Here is a 23,446-nt window from a genome sequence, read left to right as displayed (position 1 = left end):
ATAAAATAATATGCAACTAGAACAACTCCAATGAGAGAAATGATTTTTTAACCTATTACAAATTTTTTTAAATTTTATGATTCTTTTACAAGAGATTTTTATTTTTCACACATGAAAAATCTAAAAAAACCATTTATTATATTTAAATTGTAAGAGGGCAAGAGATCTCATTTCTTTCCACTAAAGGTGATTTTCCGTAGAGTGTATGTATATATCCGCTCCATGATTCTATAAACCAAGTAACAGAACAAAAAGTAAGAAGATTAAAATATGAAAAACGAAAACAATTAGTTCCAACTTTACATGAATACGTAAAGAATAAAATCTAATAAATTAAATAACATTAGGTTTACCTAACGAAGATGTTGACATTAAATTAGTGGTGGGGACATATAACCAAATAGTGCATCCCAAATTATTATAATACAAAAGACAGGACCATAAGACACCTCCTCGTGGCGTTCTTGTTGGGAAATCTGAGTGGGCACTCCCCATTTCTTTTTTCAAAAGAATCAAATACTGGTGATGGTTATTTCACATCATCACGTCTGTCCTTATAATAAATTGATCTAACAAAGGTTATCTTGAACAAAAAATTATGTACATCTGCATAACTGAGGTGCTACCGTGCGAATCGAGCACGAACAGATCTAGGCGTTGGGACAATAGCATCACGATCAGACTTCATAGAAGTTAGTCGTTCTGGAATCGTCTCATCGAACAGTCTGCTATCAGGATTCTCAGCGTAACATACGTAGTAACTACTCACACAAGCCTGAGGCAAAGCCATGGCAATCCTCGTCTGCAGGCACCACAACCAATTAATATGTGTCAATTTAACATCTAATTAAGCAAAAACATAAAAAATAAAAAAATAAAAGAAAACAAAAGAAAGAATGAAAAAACCAACATGATCATGTGATTAAATTTGCGATAGGAAATAACGTTTTAGCTTAGTGGTGCAAATTTAGCCGACGCCCAAGGTAGCATGTCAAATTATAAAAAGAAAAAACTAATAGTTGGGGGTAAAAAGATCAATCAAACAATTTAGTAAAAAGCTTAAGATACCCAAAAAACTGCTCTCCCGCTATGCTAGTATGAAAAGAAGTTATTTAACCCACACGCCCTATTCATTACACATTGTATTTCTAGGCTGTTTTCACGGACAATTTAGTGATATCGATAAAAAGAAATCACCTAATAAATGAGAATTCAATTTTCATGGTCTCATTCCCTCTTTCCCTTTTTTTAATCTGCTAGCGTAACAGAAAAAAATTCACTCTTTTTAAAGTAAAAAGACTAACCAGAAGGTAACCAACGTAGGCTGATAGGAGGGATAATGTGGCTGTGAAATTGGGGTATACGGTGTAAGTCCAAGCCCCAACCACAATTACACAAATCGAACCGCTACATACTCCAGTTAGAAAGCAAATAGCACTTGTCATGTCCGAATCTACTATTGTCTCCATTTCTCTCTTTTGAAATAACTCCCATGTGTCTTGTGATGCCTTCACAAAGCTTTTACCATATGTTGCAATCTGTCAAAATAATTACATTTTTCAATCAATGTTGTATATATTTAAACAACAATAATTCTATGCGCTCACATTATCGGTCTTAAATCGAATAAAGAAAGAAGGTAGCATAAATTGACCATCAGCGGGTGAAACTATTTTATTTGAATTATTGTATAATGGGCCCAGTGTGACGAAGTTCCGAATAAGCACGAGTGCTATGTATTAGGAAGTCGTCAACTGAATATGGTTGAAAAATTAGAGAAGTGCAAGGTGTAGAAAATTTAATATTTGTCTAAATAATTGAGAACATACCTCAAGGAATATTGACATCTCATCTCACTTATCTTTCATGACCCCAAAAAAAAAAACAAAAAACAAAAAACAAAAAACACATCTCATCTCACACCGCACTCAAGGCGAGAAGGAAGTATGACTACTAACTTTATGTATTTAATAAAACTTTAATAAGTTGGAAACGCCTGGATTAAGTTATAACTTGAAAAGGACCCCAAGACAATTACTAATACCCTAAAATATGAAGACAACAATGTAGAAGCGGATATATTTTTTTTTTTTTAAGGATAATTAATCCATAAGATAACAGTCAACATCGAATGTTAATTCTAGACTTGAGTGAATTATCATTTAGAAATCCCTAGAGCATCCTAAACAGTCCATTTAAGGGGCTGTTACTCTAAATACCAGTCAAACCCAAAAAAAAAAAGGCTATTGCTAATTGACTAATATAAATACGAATTCAAGTAAACTCAAAAACAAAGTAAATAAATGCCGTAAGAAATCGGAAAACTGCAAGCTCAAAAGTCAGAAAGTTAGCAAATCCAAACAATTGAAAGACTCAACTAATCTATTTTATTGTTCTTTATAAAGGTTGATATAATAAATGATACTAAATTTATTCAATAGAATCACAATTCTTTTTTGTTACAGGCCATATGAAAGATAATAGTATCACCTTTAAGTCCTAAAAGCTCCTATTACTTTCAAATTTTGGACACATAATATTGTAAAATACTTACCCATATTTATATATATATATATGCAAAAGAAACTTATATATATATATATATATATATATATATATGCAAAAGAAACTTTCATTTTGAATAAGAAAAGTCCAACAATACTAATAATAACAATTTCTTTTACAAGTTATTCAATTATATTTATAAGAACATTTTTTCAACTAAAATTGAAAAAAGAAGAAGGGAAGAAAGGAAGCAAAATAATCGAATTACTGAACACTATGAAAGAGTGGTTCAAGTCTCGGTGGGATCAACAAAATGACAGGTGATGTGGTTCAAGTCTCGGTGGGATCAACAAAATGACAGGTGATTTCTTTCCATCTGCCTAAGTTTTAGTAGATAGAGTAATCTGATACTTGTACTAATGGAACCCAATGAAATAATTGATGTACGCACAAGCAAGTCCAGACAACATAATTGGAAAAAAGAACTTGAAAATTAGTATGGCAATACCTGAACATATGCCCAGCCATTGCCACGCTTGAAGATAGAATCCATGATTTTCAATCCACAATGAGCACAACAAAACATGAACTCATCTTCACCCTCAAGCAAATTCAACCCACGAGCCACAATCCTTAGAGCTTCAATTGCAGGAACAAACAAAGAACCAAGGCAAGCACTTCCAAGATTCACAGACAATGCCCTTTGGAAACAAAACTGTGTGCTAGATTGCATCCCTCTAAGATAATACAGAGCAATCACTCTACTCACTGTCAAATTCACCACATTCCTCATCACCTCAGTAATCCAAGCCATGCTCAAAACCAATAAAATAATAACCAATGGTGGGAAATAGAAATTTATAGCCCCAATCACAGCCAAAATCCACAATGACATCCATAAAAATCCAGCAAAAAGTGTTATATAAGTTGGCCTGTTCAAATCGCCGAATTTCGGTACAGGTTCAAGAGATTTGATTAAAATCTTTGTACAAAACTTAATTCTTGGTGTCACCCAACATGAGTACAATCCATTGCCAATTGCAAACATGATAAACACAACTCCAACACCATCAGTTGAAGGTCTTTGGAAACAAATCAAGAGTATTCCAGCTGATAATGTGAGGATAAAGGAACCCCAAATTACGAAATGAATCATGAATGTAGGCCACAATCGCAATGCCTTTTGCCATACAAATGCCAGTATTATGCTAAGTAGAGAAGCTGCTTCTACTTGTGGTAGAAAATACTTTAATAACCTCTTTTCTTTTCTTCGTACATCCCCTGCTTCTAGTAGACCTTGTACCCCTTTGAATACAAGAAAACAAACTAGCCCAATTGCCGCAATCATGTGTACAAGGAACAGAAAAAGTGAAAACTTGTTCGTGTAGGATCTTGAGTTCAGTGTTATTACTGAAGGTTGCTGCTCACACAAAAAAACAAAAAAAGAAAAAACCAATGAAATATATTTTCAGTTTCTACTCAAATAATGGAAAAAATGAAATTTTGAGGACACAAATGTGTTTGGTGTGATCAAAGCCATTTTTCAGAGCATATCTTCCGGGAAATGCTTATTTTTCAACACATACATTGTTTGCTTGAAGATTGAAAAATATCTTATGCAAATCATATGTACTAAAATAGTGAATAATATTAGGAAAATGGGTCGTATTTTGATGAATTTTTAATTATTAAAGATCGATATTAATATCTAAGTGTTGGTTTAAATAATAATAAAATGAAATTAAAAGTTGAGAAAATTGTGGAAAAAAGGCTTCTGCCCAGCGTTGTCCCCTTTTAATGAACTACATTAGCATTTAGCAACCCAACACAAAACATGATTTATTTTCTGAAAAAACATCTTCGGAAAATTTTCCTTCTTAACAAACACACTCAAAAAGGAAAAAATAAATAAAAAGATTATGTTTTTGAGAAGCTAAAAAAAAAGTTTAATTTTTTCCAAAAGCACATTTTTCTTAAAAAAAATGCACGTAAAACACTTTTTAAAAGTTCTATGAACGTTAATTGCTGGCAAAGGTGATTCTTAAATTAATTAAACCCAAACTGTTTCTCATACATTTAAAAAAAAAGATGATTTTGTAAAAAGCACGTCTCAAAATAAACTGATTTTAAAACTTTGATCAAACTTAGAGACATACTTGAGGGGTAATGGCAGGGGTGGAGCGAGTCTGCGAAGGCGCTGGAGGAGGACGGTACTCAGCCGGAGGCGGAGCCATAACCGGGGAGGGACGATAATCAGCCGGAGGCGGTGCCATAACCTGAGAGGGACGATAATCAGCCGGAGGCGGAGCCATAACCGGAGAGGGACGATAATCAGCAGGGGGCGGTGCCGGAGCTGGAGAAGGATGATAATCAGCCGGAGGCGGTGCCATAACCGGAGAAGGATGATAATCAGCAGGAGGCGGAGCCGGAGCCGGAGCTGGAGAAGGGCGGTGCTGAAAAGGAGACCGAAAATAACGGTGCTTATGACGAGGAGGTGGTGCCGGAGCTTGATAAGGAGATGGAGAAGCAACTCTAGTTCCCGAATTCATTACAAGCCTTAGAGGATTTGTAGCACTCAATCTTTGCATTCTCGACACGTGAAAATTCTCACTGACTGTCTCTGGTGGCACCCTTTGTTGACTGCTCATTTCACCTTTTTCCACATCTCTCTCTTCTCCTTCTCCTCGTATCTTCCTCTCCTTTTCTCCATTTTCTTCCTCAACTACCTAAATACAAAGACAAAAATATTAATTTCACGTTCTTATTGGACCCGCAGCAGCTATTCTTCGGGTGCCTCGCAAGCCTGATACGATGAGCTAACTGAAAAGGCTGCCGATGAGGCGAATCGATTCCAGATTTTCCATCTGGAAAAACCACTCAGCCAACCCTTGCGCGTCATTAATTTAATTTCACTTTTTATTACAAAAAAAAAAAAAAAAAATTGCAGGAAATGAAATGAAATATTGGAGCTGGACTTACAGGTTCAGTTGCACCCATGAACGTCGACGGAGTGAGGCGGCGAGTGGAGGAAGGAAGAAAATAGATGTTATGCCGTTATGGTGAGAGGAACGTTAGATTTTGTTGCTATGTGTATTTGTGGTGGCTGATGCTATTGGTGGGTATCAAAATATTGCTTTCACCAGAGCTTATTTACTTATCTTACCTCAGGGTGTCAGACACTCGTTTAAGACCATTTTGGTTAAAACATTCCAAACGTGCATCTTACGGCGCGTGATTACACGATTCGTGGCTGAGGCTGTTTCTCGCACGTGTTCAATTTTGGTTGAAAAATTGCAGCAGTTTCGAGTTTAAAGAGCTGCCATTGGATGTGGGGGTGAACAGAACTGGTTATTATGGGGATAATAATATAAGATCACCTGGGGAACACGAGAGGAATTAAAAGATGAAGTGGAAGGCTGCTACTCAGGTGGCGGTGGTTTTAGACGGAAAGTTAATATCCTTTTCTTTGACTTTTTAGAGTAATTTCATATTAGTGTGCTTGGTATAATTAAAGTCATTTTAATATTTATGCAAATGAAAAGTCTTTCTTAAACTTGGTGTTTGATTAATCAGTACAAAAATATTTTTGAAAAAATATCTATATTAAAAATTGAATAATAATATTACCATCTCTTTCTGAATGCTATATAAACACAGGATATGTTTGTGCATCAGACTAACTCTTTTTTAATATTAACTAATCGTATAGCGTTTTGATGAATTTTTTTAAGATTAAAAATTACGCAAAAAAATGTATGGTGTTTATTGAAACAAGTAATATAAAGTTAAATTTATTATAAAATAAATTACTTTCAGAATCATCTTCACCTTGAAAAAAATTTCTCATAACTAAACACACTAAAAATGTCTTTTATTATACCAAGCACACCCGTAAAACTTTGGGTTTGAGAAAAAGCACATTGTGTTGGCTTCTAAGTCAGTGGAATAAATTCTATACAGGTAGGTAATACCAATTATTTTGGAATATAAATTTTTACTCTATTGGTAATACGGATTCCTTAAATCTTATGCTTTAGATGATTTTCTTTTTGTCATTGCAGAGATTTATATACAAGTAAAAAAAATATGAATTTCTTGTACTTTTACTTTTATTTTGGAATAAGCATGATTAGCGCAGACATTTATATACAAGTAAAAAAAGATGATTTCTTGTAAAAATAAGTTTGTTTGTATATTTATTAACGGAGTATCTTAACCAGTGATTTAAGGTTGTGGCCAATATTCTAATTCTTTAAAGTTACTAGATTCTAAATTAATAATTTGTATGTATTTAACAAAGAGTTTTAATACAAATATATGATAACCGAACTCACACCTCAAGTTTTAATACAAATATATATGTTATTGAATTCACATGACATAAAATCATTTAATTCCCTTATTTGATTTCTTGACTTCGTCGCTATGCTTTATATAGAATCGAATCATAGTTATCATTGTAAAAACGGAATAGACGGCTATGATTGAAGAAGAGGAATATCAAGATGGATGAATGTTGCGTAAGGAATATTTGCCCAGAATTTCCTTCTAGAAAGAGTAGGAGTGGCACATGGATATTCATATTCATGTACCAATCATATTGTCAAGGCTATCCCCACCTCATCATAATTTCTAGCCATCTAAGGCATTACAAGTTCATAGGTCAGTTTCCTATTTTTATTTCGAATATTTCCTGATTCAGTTGTTTTTTCAAAAATATGAAATATTTCATGAATTTTTAACTTTGTTAATTTCTAAATCTGTATACGGTAAAAAAACGACGCAATTTGTATGCTGTAAGAACCGGAGTAAATGTTACAGCTATCCGGTACGAGATCGAAGAAGAATGAGGTCGTTGGGAATTGAAGGGAACGAGGACCGAGGGGTTGTGAGTTCATTCAACTGAGTGTCAAAACCAAGGGTATGTTGATAAGCACAGAAAACTGCATCGGGCGAGCACACTAACGTAGGCTAGGGTATACGGCAGGGCCGGGCCACACGTCACTTGGCCAGATTCAGCGGTTCGATAACAAGACGGGTGTCGGAATGGCGCATTGACGGGCCGCCTTATTCATTTTAGGATTTTCTTAGAAAGACCTTTTTTAGATCGTACTAAGGCCCATCTATTTGTAGTTATAAATTGGGGTGTACCTCCTTTATTTTAAGGTTAGCTTTTCATTATTCTTCTCCTTATAATCTGAAAAAGAGGCAGTGGAACTTTCTTAAGTGATTGGCCCGGGTTAAAGAAGCAATCTCCAAAATCGGATCAGTTCTCAGAGTTCATAAATTTGGCTTCTTAAGCTTTATTTACTATTATTCATCAATATACGTTTACCATTTGCGTACTATTGTCATACGTAACCTATTAATCAAACCACATATCCTATAAACCAATTACAAATTTAATTGTTACCATTTTTACGGGTAAACAATTTGGCGCCCACCATGGGGTCTAGGATAATAGTGGTGATTAATTTACGACTCCCTGTTTCACTTGTTCTTTGAAAGTTTGTGTTTTAGATACATTCAAGATAGTAAGCATTGGTCAATCCGAGCACGTGAACAACAACGAGATAGTCGCTGAAAACGACAACAACACCGAGCTACCAAACCCAAACGCACCCCTTGCTGACCCAGCCAACCTAAATGCTGTCAAATTGACCGAAAGCCTTAACCAGAATACCGTCAACCAGGACAATGCTGCCTTTCCGGCCATAGATCCTTTAAATAGCAACAATTCAGCTACTTTGCTTCGGGCACAAGACCAAAAGACGTCGTATGTTGTGGATGAAATTATCTTACATTTGATACTTGAAATGTTGCAGGAAGAACAAATGGCTATTGCTCAGCAGCAAAAGAAAAACAACAGAATATCATCGGTAGCGCTAAATAGGGTTATCGAGCCAAAGTGAGAGGAAGCCCAGGTAGTTGATAGCGCTAACGGATCGGGGTCAATGCATCTACCGAGGTCCTGAAAATGCTCGAAACACTGGCTAAACGGGTCGAATCCACTGAAAAATGGGTGGAAACGTACAACTCTCGAGTGGATCAGATCCGGGGGCAACCCCGATCCTAAAAGGACCGGACTTAAAGAGATACATTCAAATGTCTTTCCCTCCGAGTGCGGCTCCGAAGTTGATCCCAAAAAGGTTCAAAATGCCAGATATCCCGAAATATGATGGGACGACGGACCGGCAGGAGCATATGACCTCGTATACTGGTGCCATAAAGGGGAACGACATTGAAGAAGCTGAAATCGAATCAGTATTATTAAAAAAAGTTCGGTGAAACACTGTCTAATGGGGCACTGACCTGGTACGACCATCTGCCCGAGCATTCCATCATTTCTTTTGAGATGCTCACAGATGCGTTTATCAAGGCCCATGCCGGGGCCAAGAAGGTACAGACAAGAAAAGCGGACATCTTCAAAATCACCCAAAAAGATAACGAGCTACTCCGAGAGTTCGTGAACAGGTTCCAAAAAGAATGAATGGAACTCCCTCCGGTCCCGGAGGAGTGGGCAGCTCAAGCCTTTACTAAGGGTCTCAATCCCTGAAGCTCAACTGCCTCGTTCAAATTAAAGGAAAACTTGTTAGAATACGAGGCAGTAACTTAGGGCAATGTCCATAACAGGTACGAATCCAAGATTCGGGTAGAGGATGATCAACTTAAACTTCCCCCCGGGCCGATAAAAGGAAGTAAGAATTCTGAAAGTTCGAGGAGGATTTTTGAACTAGAGATAAGGCCATCGAATAAGAAGAGGTACCGACCATATGCTCAACCGGAGAAATCCAGCTTTAGGTCGGATAGGGGAAGAAGCGGCCCTACGATCGTCTTTCGAGTAGGGGTGACGAGCGTACGCCGATCGCGATCAAACGAGGTTTGGTTGTTTAAGAGTGAGATACCGGTGGTCGGCAACAATGGGGACAGCCTGAGGTTATTAGAGTACAACTTTAACATTAACAATTACATCTTATCTCGACCATTGGCCATATCAAGGATGCCAGGTGGCCGAGACCATTGAGATTCGATCCAGCTCAAAGAGATCCAAACGTGATATGTGAGTATCATAAAACTCATGACCATCAGACCGAGGACTGTCGCCAATTGAGAGAGGAGGTGGCTTGGTTGTTAAAAAATGATCACCTTCGCGAATTCTTGAGTGACCGAGCCAAAAGACACTACAAAGGCAGGGAAAATCACAAACAGGTCGAGCCCATAGAGCCACAACACGTGATCAATATGATAATCGATGGAACGGACATGCCACGAGGACCGATGATAAAGAGGACAAAGGTTTCAATTGTTTGAGAGAAGCGGACCAGGGATTATGTGCTCGAGGGATCTATTTCTTTCAACGATGAGGATGCAGAAGGCACCATTCAACCACACAATGATGTGTTGGTAATTTCTATTCTTATTATTAAATTTCAAGTTAAACGTATTTTGATTGACCCAGGTAGTTTGGCCAATATTATCCAATAGGGAGTGGAAGAACAATTGGGACCGTTAGACCAAATTGTTCCGGTAGCTATATGGTAAGTACAACTACCAATAGAGATATCTCTTTGCCAATCGACATCGCCAGTACTATTTAGCAAACGTTGTTCTATGTCATCGAGGGTGAGATGAAGTATAATAAGTTGCTTGGCAGACTGTCGATTCATAGCATGAGGGCAGTACCCTTGACATTGCATCAAATGCTAAAATTCCCGACCTCAAAAGGGATAAAAATGGTCTATAATAAACAACCCGCGGCAAGGGAGATATTCGCGGTTGAAGAGGCACCCCCTCATTTAGAAGGAACCGGTCCAAAAAATTATTGAATCAACCAAAGGCAAAGATATTAAATATCAATTAAAGAATGGAGGCGCGGTCAGCTCGGATAAAGAAAAAGAAGAGATGAGCCTGAGCTTCGAAGAAGATGATTTCAGTGTGCCCAGATCATTCGTGCTACCGGATGATTCGGATGCAAACAAGTCTACCATAGAGAAGCTAGAATAGATTATCCAGTTTCTGCACCTATCGGATAAAAAGGTATACCTGGGCACGGGGTTAACCTCGGAGCTCAGGCGTAAGTTAATTAAATTTCTTCAAGCTAACGCCGATTGTTTTGCATGGTCCCATTTAGACATGACAGGTGTGTCACCGGAAGTAACGACGCATAAGTTAAGCCTCGATAAAAAGTCTTGCCCGGTGAAACAAAAAAGAAGACCGATGGCCGAAGTAAAGCATGCCTTCGCCAAAGAAGAGCTAACAAAGCTTTTAAAAATAGGTTTCATCCGAGAGGTTAAATACTCGGACTGGTTAGCTGATGTCGTTGTCATGTCGAAGAAAGGTAATAAATTTATAATGTGTGTTGATTATAAGGATCTGAACAAAGTATGCCCGAAGGATTCATTCCCTATGCCTCACATTGATCGAATGATTGGATGCGACGGCCGGACATGAGATGTTAAGTTTTCTCGATACCTACTCTGGGTACAACCAGATTCGAATGGATCCAGTGGATCAAAAGAAAACTCCTTTTATAGCCTGATATGGGACTTATTGCTATAATGTAATGTCATTCGGATTAAAAAATGCCGGTGCAACTTACTAACGCCTAGTTAACTGAATGTTCGAAGAACAAATAGGTAAAATAATGGAGGTTTATATTGATGACATGCTAGTTAAGTCCCTTTAAACAGAGGAACATTTAAACCATTTGCCGGAAACCTTAAATATACTTCAAAAATACAACATGAAGCTGAACTCGGAGAAGTGTGCCTTCGGTGTTAGATCGGGGAAGTTCTTGGGCTTCATGGTGTCGAACCGAGGGATTGAAATCAATCCGGACAAAATTAAGGCCATTGAAGACATTGAAATGGTTAACAACGTGAAGGTAGTGCAAATGTTAACCGAAAGAATAGCGGCTCTGAGCCGGTTTATTTCAAGATCTTCGGATAAAAATCACTATTTCTTTTCATTGCTAAGGAAGAAGAATGACTTCGTGCGGACACCAGAGTGTCAAAGAGCTTTGGAAGATTTGTCAAGTCCACCTTTGCTATACACACCGAAAGCAAATGAACAGTTGTTCTTATATCTGGTAATATCCGAGGTCGCAGTAAGTGGTGTATTGGTCCGAAAAGAAGAAGGTATGTAATTCCCTATCTATTATGTAAGTAGAACATTAGGGGATGCAGAGACGCATTATCCTCACTTCGAAAAAATAGTATTAGCCTTGATAAGTGCTTCTAGGAAACTGAAACCTTATTTCCAATGCCGCCCCGTATGTGTAGTAACCACTTACCTGTTAAAAAATATCATACATAGACCAGAGTTGTCGGGTAGGTTAACAATATGGGCCGTAGAAATAAGGGGTTATGACATCGAGTATAAACCTAGAACGGCTATAAAATCCCAAATCTTAGCCGACTTTATAGCGAATTTTACCCCAGCAATGGTTCCCGAGGTAGAAAAAGAGCTTTTGCTAACCTCGAGAAAAACCGCAGGGATCTGGACCCTGTACACGGATGGAGCATCAAACGTGAAAGGGTCCGGATTGGGGATTATTCTTAAGGCCCCCGCATGTGATATTATTCGACAATCAATCAGAACTTTAAAATTGACTAACAATGAAGCCGAGTATGAAGCTATGATTGCAGGTTTGTAATTGGCTTGGAGTTTAAGGGCTGAAGTCATCAAAGCAAAGTGTGACTCCCTCCTGGTTGTGAACCAAGTCAACGGTGTTTTCGAAGTAAAAAACGAACGAATGCAGAGATACCTAGAAAAAATTCAAGTAGTCCTACACTGTTTCAAAGAATAGACTATACAACATGTACTGAGAGAGCGAAACAATGAAGCGGATACATTGGCCAACTTAGATTCGTCGGTCAAAGCAGAGGAATTCAATTCTGGCACGGTTGTTCAGTTGATAAACTCGGCTGCAGAAAATGACCACGCCGAGATAAATACAATAAACTTGACATGGGATTAGCGTAATAAATACATAGACTACTTATGAGAATGGAAGCTCATGATGGGCGCCGACCCTAAGGAATCGAGGTACCTTCGAACCAAAGCTACGAGATTCTACTTGGTCGATGACTAGTTGTGTCGCCGAACTTTCTACGGACCTTTAGGTAAATGCTTGGGGTCCGGAGAAATAGATTATGTGATACGGGAGATCCATGAAAGAACCTATGGTAATCATTCGGAGGCCGAAGCCTTGGTCCGAATGATAATCAGAGCGGGGTATTACTAGAACCGGATAGAGGAGGACGCAAAAAATTTTGTTCAAAAATGTGATGGATGCCAAAAGCATGCACCGATGATCCACCAGCTAGGGGAATTACTTCATCCGGTCCTATCCCCCTGGCCATTCATGAAATGGGGGATGGACATTGTCGATCTTTTGCCATGGGCTCCAGGTAAGGCTCAATTCATTTTGTTTATGGCTGACTATTTTTCCAAAAGGGTTGAAGCGCAGGCCTTCGAGAAAGTCAAAGAGAAAGAGGTCATTATCTTCATTTAGGACTATATCATTTGTCGGTTCGGTATTCCTGCCGAGATAACTTGCGACAACTGTCGACAATTCATTAACAATAAGGTTAATGACTTCCTCAATGGATTGAAGATCAAGAAGATTTTGTCAGCTCCTTATCTCCCGAGTGCAAACGGACAAGCGCAGTCAACAAATAAGACCATAGTTCAAAATCTTAGAAAGCGACTAAAGTCGTCAAAACAGAAGTGGAAGGAAGTTTTGTCGGAGGTACTATGGGCCTACAGAACGACGTCGAAGTCAAGTACTGGAGAAACACCGTTTTATCCAATTTATGTTGCTAAGGCTTTAATTCCTATAAGAGCCGGGGAGCCGAAACCTAAGGTTTCGGTATGCGACGTGAATGAGTCAAATGAAGATATTATGGCCGGCATTATCTTGATTTTAGCAGACGAACTCCGCGAGAATGCGTTGGTCTATTTAGCAGCCCAAAAATAACTAATGGGGAGATATTACAATCGAAGAACAAATCTTCGGCATTTCCAAGTTAGGGACTTAGTGCTTCAAAAAATTACCCTACATAGTAAGAATCTGAGACATGAAAAGCTTGGGCCGGCGGGAATGACCGTATAAGATAATCGGAATAACCGATAGCTTCATACCAATTAGAAATCTCTTGGAGATGAAATTATCTCATAATAACATGAACATAGCTCACTTGAAAAAATATTATTGCTAAGGTATGAGCTACTAACCCTTTGTAAATATTACACCCCTCGTTTTCGTAGTGGTAGAACTTATGAATTCCTAGTTGAGTATGCCTTGGGAATTGAGACCCGAGCCTGAGTTTTGGGAGATAGAAAGTGTCTTACCCCGTGTGCAATGGTTATCGGCGGGAATTCATGATTTACGGAATCTAGATTGAACGAATCGAATCGATGCAATCCGAATTGAAACGAAAAAGTTTGCAGACACCTGTCGTGTTCGACGGGTCGTCGAACCTGTCAACGGACCTTCGTTGTGCAGCGTTGACAGGGTTCCACGGCCACGTGCTGCGACGGGTCGATGAGCACGTCGATGGACTGTCGACACGTCGAAGGGTCGTCGACCCGCTCGTCGAACCAGACCGCTGAAGCATTTAATTCTCCGAGTATAAATACATGGTCCACGACTTTATGTCTTATTTCTCTTATTCCCAGATCAGAAAACCCTAATATTTTGCTCTCCCAACATATATGACATAGTGGTGAAGATTTGATAAGACCCGGACCCCGTAAACCCAAGCTTGTAAAGAAGAAGAAGGTTGTTTTAGGTTTTCTCCAAGAATGGGAAGCCTAGGGATTTGAAGTTAAAGTGATTCTTGGAATTCTTGACCCCTCAAGGTATGTAAATGATTCCTACCCTTGTATTTGAGTTTTCTATCAACCAACCAACTTTAGTGATTATAAGTAAAGAAAGGGTATTTGTGGAAGTGATAGATTGATGAAGAGCAAGGTAGTGACATGAGACTATTTTAAAGAAATGATTAGGGATGGATTTACGTGTATTTGGATATATATAGGCGCTATCATTGTAAGCTTATAAAGGAGATGGTCATCTATGATTCGTTAAGCTTTATATCAAACTTGGGGATGATTAGTAAGCAAAGCAAGTAGCCTAATTAAGCATTATGTTATCTTAATTGTAGATTTACAAGTTCAAGAAGTAGAAGTTGGGCGATTTAATATACATCAAGGTATGTTAAGGTTATTCCTTCTTTTTCTTGGCATGATCGTATGATATGAACCGATAAGCAAGAGTTTCCAGCTATTCTTATAAGTACTAAGAGAAATACGGATTATGTTCCCGTCGGTTTCCCCATATACGTCTTATGATTTACAGTAGTACTAGTTTATTAAAAATGAAGAGGCAAATTGTCATCATATTATTGAGAATTGGGCGATTTACTTGCATTATGCATTCACTTTAGGTCCTTAGAGGTACGGTCGCTACAATTCTCTACTGAAGGTGTGACCTATGATATTACGTTCTATATGTGAAGGCACATTGACGGGGGGTGAAGGTGTGGCTATGAGTGGTCCATTTCTGTTGGAGTATATACATGAGAAAGGCACACTTGACGGGGGTGAAGGTGTGGCACATGATGTGTGATGAGGTGTGTACCTACTAGTTATATATATACGCGATCTCCGTACTTTTCGACATACGGATTCGACGGATGCGTACTAGTTCATACGATGATTTACGCGGATAGTCATTTCAGCTCATGAGTTCAGATCTTATTCATGATTTCTATACATATTTATACATGTTGTCTTTATGCCTTACATATTCAGTACATTATCCGTGCCGACTCCTACGTTGCTTGGAGTTCGTTCATGCCCGCGGTGTGTAGACGTCTGGTCCCTTAGTAGGACCCTTATACGGCGGCGATACGGTGCACTCCCATTCGATCCCGAGTTGCGATTTATTTTGGTAGGCCATTCTTTTGGGATGTATATAGATGGGTACGACGGGGCCTTGTCCGTCCTTTCTGACTTTATTCCGGTTACGTGATCGGACGATGTAGCCTTGTCGGCTTATATTCTTTTGTGTACGGTATATATTGTTATAGCCCGTAGTTTGGAAATTTCGAGGTCGTCGTGGGAAGTTAAGGGCGAGACCATTCTTAAAAATTATTTTAATGGACGAGATGTTATAAATATTATTTATGACTATTATTAGTATGGAAATGTTGGGAAAGGTTAAGGGCAAAAAGGGAAATTTGTAAATGGCATCACGGTAATTTTACGAAAAGGCTAAGGGTAAAATGGGAATTTATGATGTTCTAGAAAAATTCATGGAATGGTCATGTTGGCCGAAAATGTAGCACATGTAAGTGTATGCTCACATTTTTTTATGAGGGCTAAAGTGTACATAGGAAGACAATTAAGTCTTCTTTGTTATTTCAAGAAATTTCTAGAGAAATGAAATGAAAATGATGACAAAAAAATAAGTCATCTTTGCCATGGAAAATAAGAAAATTCTAGAAATAAAGAAAGGGGAAAAAGAAAAGAAAAATCTAGAGAGGGGGCATGTGCCCCTCACATGCATGCATATGTATATATATAAGAAAGGGGTGGTCATATTTTAACAAGGAGAGAAAGAAAGAAAGAAAGAAAACAAAGAAGAGAGGGGGAGGGGGGAAGAAATTCGGCCAACCATGGAAAAAATTAGGCCTTGGAAATCTTGCTCCAAAAAATTTGTTTCTTCATGTATTTTACTAATTCAAGGATGCTCTTCAACATGGTATATTTGTTGAAGCAAGAGAATCGCTTTTGGTAAAGTCCCAACCTTAGATAAGTGAGGAAGTTGAAGGAAAAAGGTAAGAATTCAACTTTCTTTTCCATGTTATGGATGCTTGTGAATGTTGTGGTGTGTAGAAATAGATGGAATTCATGAAAAATGTTGATGTTGTGTTGTGGCCGTATGCATGTGGTGTGTTTGGCCGTGTATGTTGGTGTTGTGTAAAGATGAACCAATTATTTTATGTAGTATGTTGGTTGTTGTTGTAATGTATAGAAATGAATGAAAATTCATGAAAATCTATGTGAGAAGTGTTGTAGCCGAATGGTAGAGGATTTGGTAAGTTGTGGTAAATTGATGTGATTTGATATTCTAGTTATTGTCATTGTGGATTATGTGGTGTTGAATGAAGGGTGTTGTTGAAGTTAACGTATATGAGTGATGATGACATGTATGGTTATTGTGGAATTGGAAGGTTTCGGGTAAAGTAAAATATTGATTGGGTTGTTGAAAGATTATGTGAATTAAATTGAATTGAATTGAATTGAATATGAATGGAATGTTGTTAGTAAGATTGTTGGCATTGTTGTTGGTTTGGCCGACTCGGATTGTTGTTAATGGATGAATTGGGCCGAGCCATATATATTTACAGGGAGATGCTTTGCCGAAATTTCTCGTACAGATTATAAGTAAATGTATTTGAAGGGTTAAGAGAGGCATATGATAATGAACCTAACAATTGCGTTAATCGTCTTGAATGTAGACTAGCGGCAACAAGTTTGGACGAATAAGCGTAGCTAGTAAGGCGCGGCGCAGGTATGTTAAGGCTCGTCCCTTTTCCTTCTATGGCATGAATCATACGTTGCGATTTTATAAATGCTCCCATAACGTCCTTATTTTCAAAAGTTAAAAGTTAAGATTTCAAGCATGATTTTCCTTCCTAAAAGTTTATGAATGTTTTCCAAAATATCCATTTTTCTCCAAAATCCAAGTTTTACGATTTTCGAAAGTTTTATGACCAAAACAACGACTATGATTTTATGATGACCATGATGATGCTAGATATGAGGAAAGGACTAGAACGAATGTGTCAAGGATATGTGCTTACCATGAATATGACGATATGAAATGTTAAGCTAATTTTTGGATAATGACTATTTTAGAGGATTCAAAGTATATGAAATGATATGTCATGACCCTGTTTTATGTTTTCCCGTGATGTTATCCTTGATTGATGGTCCCGCCTTATAATTGTTCCTTCACGGTGGGGCGGGCGATCCGATTATCCATAATGTGATCGGAGGTTACCGACCTTACGTCGCTACGATAGAGTTGTAGTTTTCACTTGGGCTCTCATTCCATGCTTTATTTTTACGTATGATTTATTTTATGACACCGTGCGGAGAGTTTCCGACGGGCGTACGGGCACGCTCTGCGATTACCTTGATGCGGTGGGCAGATTATACCCGGACGCGGGAGGCCTTACGCGGGCTTATACACCGTTCTATATGGACGGGCGAGCACCGATCCTACGTGGTCGGGCGGTATTACTACGAGATATTTAGATGCTTTTTTTTTAAAAGCTAGCATGTATCCGCCCCAAACTCGGATGACGGATGTCCTTTATTCCATGGTGCTCGAAAGCGTTACAGTACCTATATGGTTGGGCGGTAGTCCACGCATATACGGGCTATTATACACCACCTACACGGTCGGGCGGGTTATCTATATAGTACTCCAAAAGGTGCTAACTGTAATATCGTTGGTAGACAAACGGAGATACGGGTTATATCACTCTCCTATGTTGTGTTTTATGTTCTCTATTATGATTTCGTGATATTATTCATGCCTACATACTCGGTACATTACTCGTCGACGCGCCCCTTTGTGGGCGGCGCGTTTCATGCCGCGATTTATACACTCGAGACAAGTAAGAGCTATTGCGAGAAGACGTTCCGGCGGAGTTGGTAGACTCCATTTGTACCGAAGTGCTTCTTAGAGTCGGATTATATGTCTTGTGCAGTTTGTTCGAAGTTAGAGACTTTGCAGACCGCAAGTGTGGGTCTAGAGTGTCGGCTTTAAAAAGGGTTCCACTAGTTCTTTGTGTTTTTATCATACATTATGTTACAGAGCCCTTATGTTTACAGACTGTGTTTAATTTGAGACACGACGAAAAGATTTTGAAAATCTCACTATGTATTTTACTTCCATTTGATTTAAGAATCCAAAGAGAATATGTGTGTAATAAGAGTCAGTGGGTTCGCTCGGCTCCGGGTATGGGGTCGGGTGCCCATCACACCCTAGTAAGATCGGGGTGTGACATATATGGTAGCCTAGCTGGCTTGCACTGTTCTTACGCATGTTATGTTTATATGTATATACAGATTGTACAGAGTTCGGATGTTTCCTCTTTATGAGATTAGTTTGTGCCATTTATGGGCTATTGATGTTCAGTATGTTTCAGATAAGTGTTTAGGGGTATTTGGTCGCTAGAGGTCAGACTCCCCTCACGGCTCATCGGTTTGGGTCGTGACAGTGAATTTCAATAATTCTCACCTTTTCTTTACAGGTTCAAACAGGAGTAAAATTCGAAGATAGTAGAATTAGGTCTGAAAACACGTATTGCACTCTTTTTCTTAGCTCGATTTTATCCCGAATTGAATTTTTCGGCAAGGTTTTTAACGAGGCAGCAAGGTACAGCGTGTTACCTTAGTATTCAAGAACCGAGCTAAGTGTTGTGAACCCGAAGACCAGCTAAGCACTGGGGACCGGGTATTTAATAGCATCATTTTCTATAGTGTTTCTCCGCTCATGCTTCACGCACAATTTCTCCGCTCATACTTCACGCACAAACACTAGGGGACTATGATACCCTCGTCAGGAGTGACAAGACCGAAGAAAGCTAAAAAAATCAAAGTAAAAAGTGAAGTCAAAGTCGAAACTATTTTTGTTCTTTTTTTTTTATTTGACTAAACCTTCTGCATTAGGATTCGATGTAAGGGCCAAACGATCAAATGAATCGTTTCCAGATAGTTTTACTATGGCAAAAAGGCAGAAGGGGTCGGATTAAATCCTTAGTTTCTTGTACGAGACAGTTACGTGAAATATGAAGAAAAATACTTCGATAAAAATACGCTTCAAACTTTTTTGAATGTACCCGAGAGTAACCGTTTATTAAAGCCCATGGGCTACCCTCAATTGGGAGGCCTTCACAAAATATACGAAGACACTAAGGTTATATTTAACCAAGCCCAACCTACAAAGAATTCAAACAGTCAAAAGAGGGTCGAATAATTAAAAGACCTCGACCCAAATGCCCGAAGTGGGTCGGAGATGTCCGAATTCACAAAACAGAAAAAGGCTCCCACGGACAAGCCCTCATTAAGAAATCGAATAAAAAGGAACCAGTTAAAGTTAATCCCAAAACCTAAAAGTTAATTCGGCTAGTTTTTGTTTTCTGCTTATCTGGTAAGACAAAAGTTGTTAAGGGCTTAAGGTCGAGCCCCAGCCATTTTTAACGAAAAAATATCAATACAGAATGATGTCATAAATTTCTACCAACTCGAAGATCTGTTCAAAGTCTCACATGGCTAAGTATCAGAACAATCGAAAGAAATATTGGCAAAAGAAAGGCCCATACAAATTTTATATATCATGAAAGGGCTGAAGCCTACACTTCAGGGCCTTATAAGCCTATTCAATCCGAGTCATCAGAGCTGGGCTCTTCAGGGCCTTCCTCGAAACTATCTTCGGGTGCTCTCCTAGCTTTGTCTTCAAGATCTATTCCTACTCAGCAATCCAGTAGGAATATCCGGAATACCCAGTTGAGCTGCTTCAAGAGGAGACCTCCGAGATTTTCACTTCTCGTGTTCTACTAGAAAGATATACCGAGCCTTGGCAGCCTCAACTTCATTATGGGCTTCGGCCTTTTTTAATTTTTCCTCCAGCTCAGACCTCATATCGCTCAAAGAAATTCGAACATCGTTGGAGGCAACTAGCTTGACCTGAAGTCCGTCATTATCTCGAATAACGGCCTCAAGCTCGCTCTTGAGTTTCTCATTGGCTGGGGCTCGGGTCTCTTCCTTCTCTTTGGCGACCTTTAAGGTTTCCTTCTCAGTGACCCTTTCGGCTTCGAGCTGCCTAAACTTCTCCTCCATCTTTGCAGCCTCGTCTTTAACAGAATTAAGTCCCTCCCTCAATTAGGTGATAGTGGCCTCTAACTCACCGAGCTTGGTGGCGTATTCAGAGTTCACTTGGTTGAGCTGCTTATTGTCCTCTTCCAGGACTTTGTTCTTTTCGACTGTTTCATTAAGCTCATTTTTCAACCGAAGGTTCTCCTTCTCGAGTACTTCGACCTCAGCTCGGAGGGTCGGAAGAGCAACGACTTGATTCAATTGATCTTCTTTTTTTTGAAAGAGAAGTTTGAATTTCTCAATCTCTCAGCCCTATACATCTAACTGGGCCCGTAAATCATCAATCTCGTGTTGAGCTCGAAGAAAACCTTCGTTCATAAGCACGACAGCCTGCAAAAGTAAAATAAATAAGGTTAGACATCGGCATACAGTGGAAGTTACACCAAATAAATTAAAACTTGTTGGAATGAGGGGAAAAAGTGCTCGCAAAGATTGCCCGATACGCCATGCCACTGGCTGAGAAGGCATTGCCACGAAAGACCGTCCATCTTCTCTTTGTCGGACTTCGATAAAAGAGGTCATAGATAATTGGCCACCCTCACAGGACGAGACAAAAAACTGCAATCTTCAGGAACAGTGACCATGGTAGACCTAGTCCTGCTCGGCTCTGCACTTGAAGCCGAAAAAATATCTAGAAGTCAACCTCAAACCAGACTCAGTAGACCGAGTAGGCCTCCTCGATGGTTGTGGAATAGGGAGGTGTCCAAACGCGAGGGGATTTCTCCGTTCCGGGGGGGGGAGTTATCGGCACACACACACACACACACACACACACACACACACACACACACACACACACACACACACACACACACACACACACACACACACACACACACACACACACACACACACACACACACACACACACACACAATAGAGCGAGGAGGAGTGAAGTGAAGTGTGTGTGTGTGTGTGTGTGTGTGTGTGTGTGTGTGTGTGTGTGTGTGTGTGTGTGTGTGTGTGTGTGTTGTGTGTGTGTGTGTGTGTGTGTGTGTGTGTGTGTGTGTGTGTGTGTGTGTGCTCGTCGCTAGCAGCCGATCAGCTCGACCCTTTATGGGAATTGGGGCTTGGAGATAGAGATATTCGGCTACGGGAGGGGGGGGGAGAGGAGGGTCTCGGCTTCCCCACCGATGGTTGAGCTCGGCCGTCAGTGTGGCTCTCTCTTCAGGACCTCGCCGAAGTTTTCTCGGCCCGTGCTTGACGATGTGACGAAGGTCGATGTTCGCGACCCAAACATCATTATCGGGGTTACCCCTCAGACCTCGAGCTTCGGATATACCGGCGGTATCCTTCGAGCTCTTCTTTCTTTTCTAACCTCTAGACTTAGGTTTCTTCTTTTTCTTTTCAGCCTCGGCGATGGCCGTGCGATCTGGCTCCTCAAATGCGAACCCGCGTAGGCGGGTTTCCCTCTACGCTGGCCATGGGGTCGAAGAGCATCTGCCTAAACTAGAATATTGAAGGATTAAATTGAGGAAAGTTGAATGAAATCAAATAAAAAGAACTAAGGGAAGAAAAAGATACCATGATTTTGTGCTGACCATCAGTCACGGGACAGATCTTTCCATGTCTGCTTTTCGTGCAGATGTTGGCTGATAATATTTTCGATCCACTTAGAAAATTCGGGGATCTCCTCCAGAAGCCATCCGTCAGCTAAAACATCGGGAATAGTTAGAAGAAATGCTCAAAGGCATGTAAAAGGAGATAGGTCCTATGAAACTTACGTTTGTCGTTCCACCTTTCGGGGAAAGGCATGTATTCCTCCGATATAATATATGCGGTTGTAACTCGGACAAAACACTCGTACCAGCCCCGATCCTTGTTCTCATCGACGCAGGAAAGAATGGGGTTCCTCTCTCGTTTGGCGAGCTTTATAACTCCGCCACGGAAGATCCTCGGGCAATATAACTGAATCAGATAGTGCAGGGTGAAGTTAAATTTGGCATTATGGGCTAAAAGACGGAGGCAGGCCACGATCCTCCAAACGTTCGGGCATATTTAAGCGAGGCGTACTTTATATATCCGGCACATCTCTAGGATAACCGGATCTATTAGGGTGTTAAGCTTGAAGGTGAAAGGGTATGTATAAACATATAAAAATCCCTCTTTAAAGTCGGTGATTGATTAGTCATCACCGGAGGGGCGGTTATCCCAGTCACATTCAGTTCGGACTCTGGGAGGTACGACTCTCTGATCGATGATGGGTAACGTCTCGCGTTGAAACCCCGGTAAGATTTCTTTATAGCCATTTCGACGGCGAATTCGTGGTTGAAATTGTATCTCGAAGGGATTATGTCTTTGGCCATAGGTTTGAAGGAGAGGGTTTTAGCTTTGTCACCGGAGCTGGCGATAGTCTCGGTATTTGGGGAAGAAACCCAAGGAACTTTTTGGGAAGTAGAGTCGGTGTTCGTTTCCATTTCTTGAGTTTGGAAGATCGAAGTATGAAGATATGAAGATTTGAAGATCTGGAGATGAAGATATAAAGGTTTGAAGGCAAAAAATATGAAGATATGAAGATTTGGAGATGAACAGATGGATTTAAGAAGGGTTAAAGAACATTTTCCAAAAAATGGAGAAGATTTTGAGACCTGGGATGAATTTCATCAACGAATTTTCGAAGACACAGAATTTCGGAACAAAGATTCAAGAGGAAGCAAGAACAGAACAAGGTAAGTGAGATGATAAAAAGGTGAAGAGTGAAAAGAAAAAAGAGAAGTGAAAAATGAAATCACTATAATGCCTTATATAGAAAAAAAAATTGAGGCGGTTAGTGAAGTCGTCCAACCAAAAGGAGACACGTGTCCGAAGTCAGAGAGACGTGACATGAAAGGACGTTTCATTTCCCGCATGTTCTCAAAGAAGCGGCTTACTAAGGAAGTCATCGAGGTAATCGTTCCACTTCCCGTCACTTCGATAAAATTTCGATCCTAAAAGTGTTGGGACTATCTGTATACGGTAAAAATCGATGCAATTTGTATTC

At 39.5% G+C, this 23,446-nt stretch overlaps 1 protein-coding gene across 1 annotated transcript; it reads right to left on the bottom strand.

Annotated features, from left to right (window-relative positions):
• Positions 1 to 245: 245 nt before the first annotated feature.
• On the bottom strand, positions 246 to 5,884 carry LOC132063198 (uncharacterized). Its single transcript, XM_059455655.1, has 5 exons — positions 5,485 to 5,884; positions 4,662 to 5,231; positions 3,014 to 3,925; positions 1,305 to 1,538; positions 246 to 802 (listed from the first exon to the last, which is right to left on the bottom strand). The coding sequence occupies exons 1-5, from the start codon at positions 5,500 to 5,502 to the stop codon at positions 623 to 625; spliced, it is 1,914 nt and encodes a 637-aa protein (XP_059311638.1). The 5' UTR covers positions 5,503 to 5,884; the 3' UTR covers positions 246 to 622.
• Between the last annotated feature and the right edge of the window lie 17,562 nt (positions 5,885 to 23,446).

The sequence above is a fragment of the Lycium ferocissimum genome, chromosome 7 (assembly GCF_029784015.1).
Source record: "Lycium ferocissimum isolate CSIRO_LF1 chromosome 7, AGI_CSIRO_Lferr_CH_V1, whole genome shotgun sequence".
NCBI classification, from domain to species: Eukaryota; Viridiplantae; Streptophyta; class Magnoliopsida; order Solanales; family Solanaceae; genus Lycium; species Lycium ferocissimum.
Note: the sequence above shows the minus strand (reverse complement) of the source record. Positions and strands in the feature narration are given on the sequence as shown.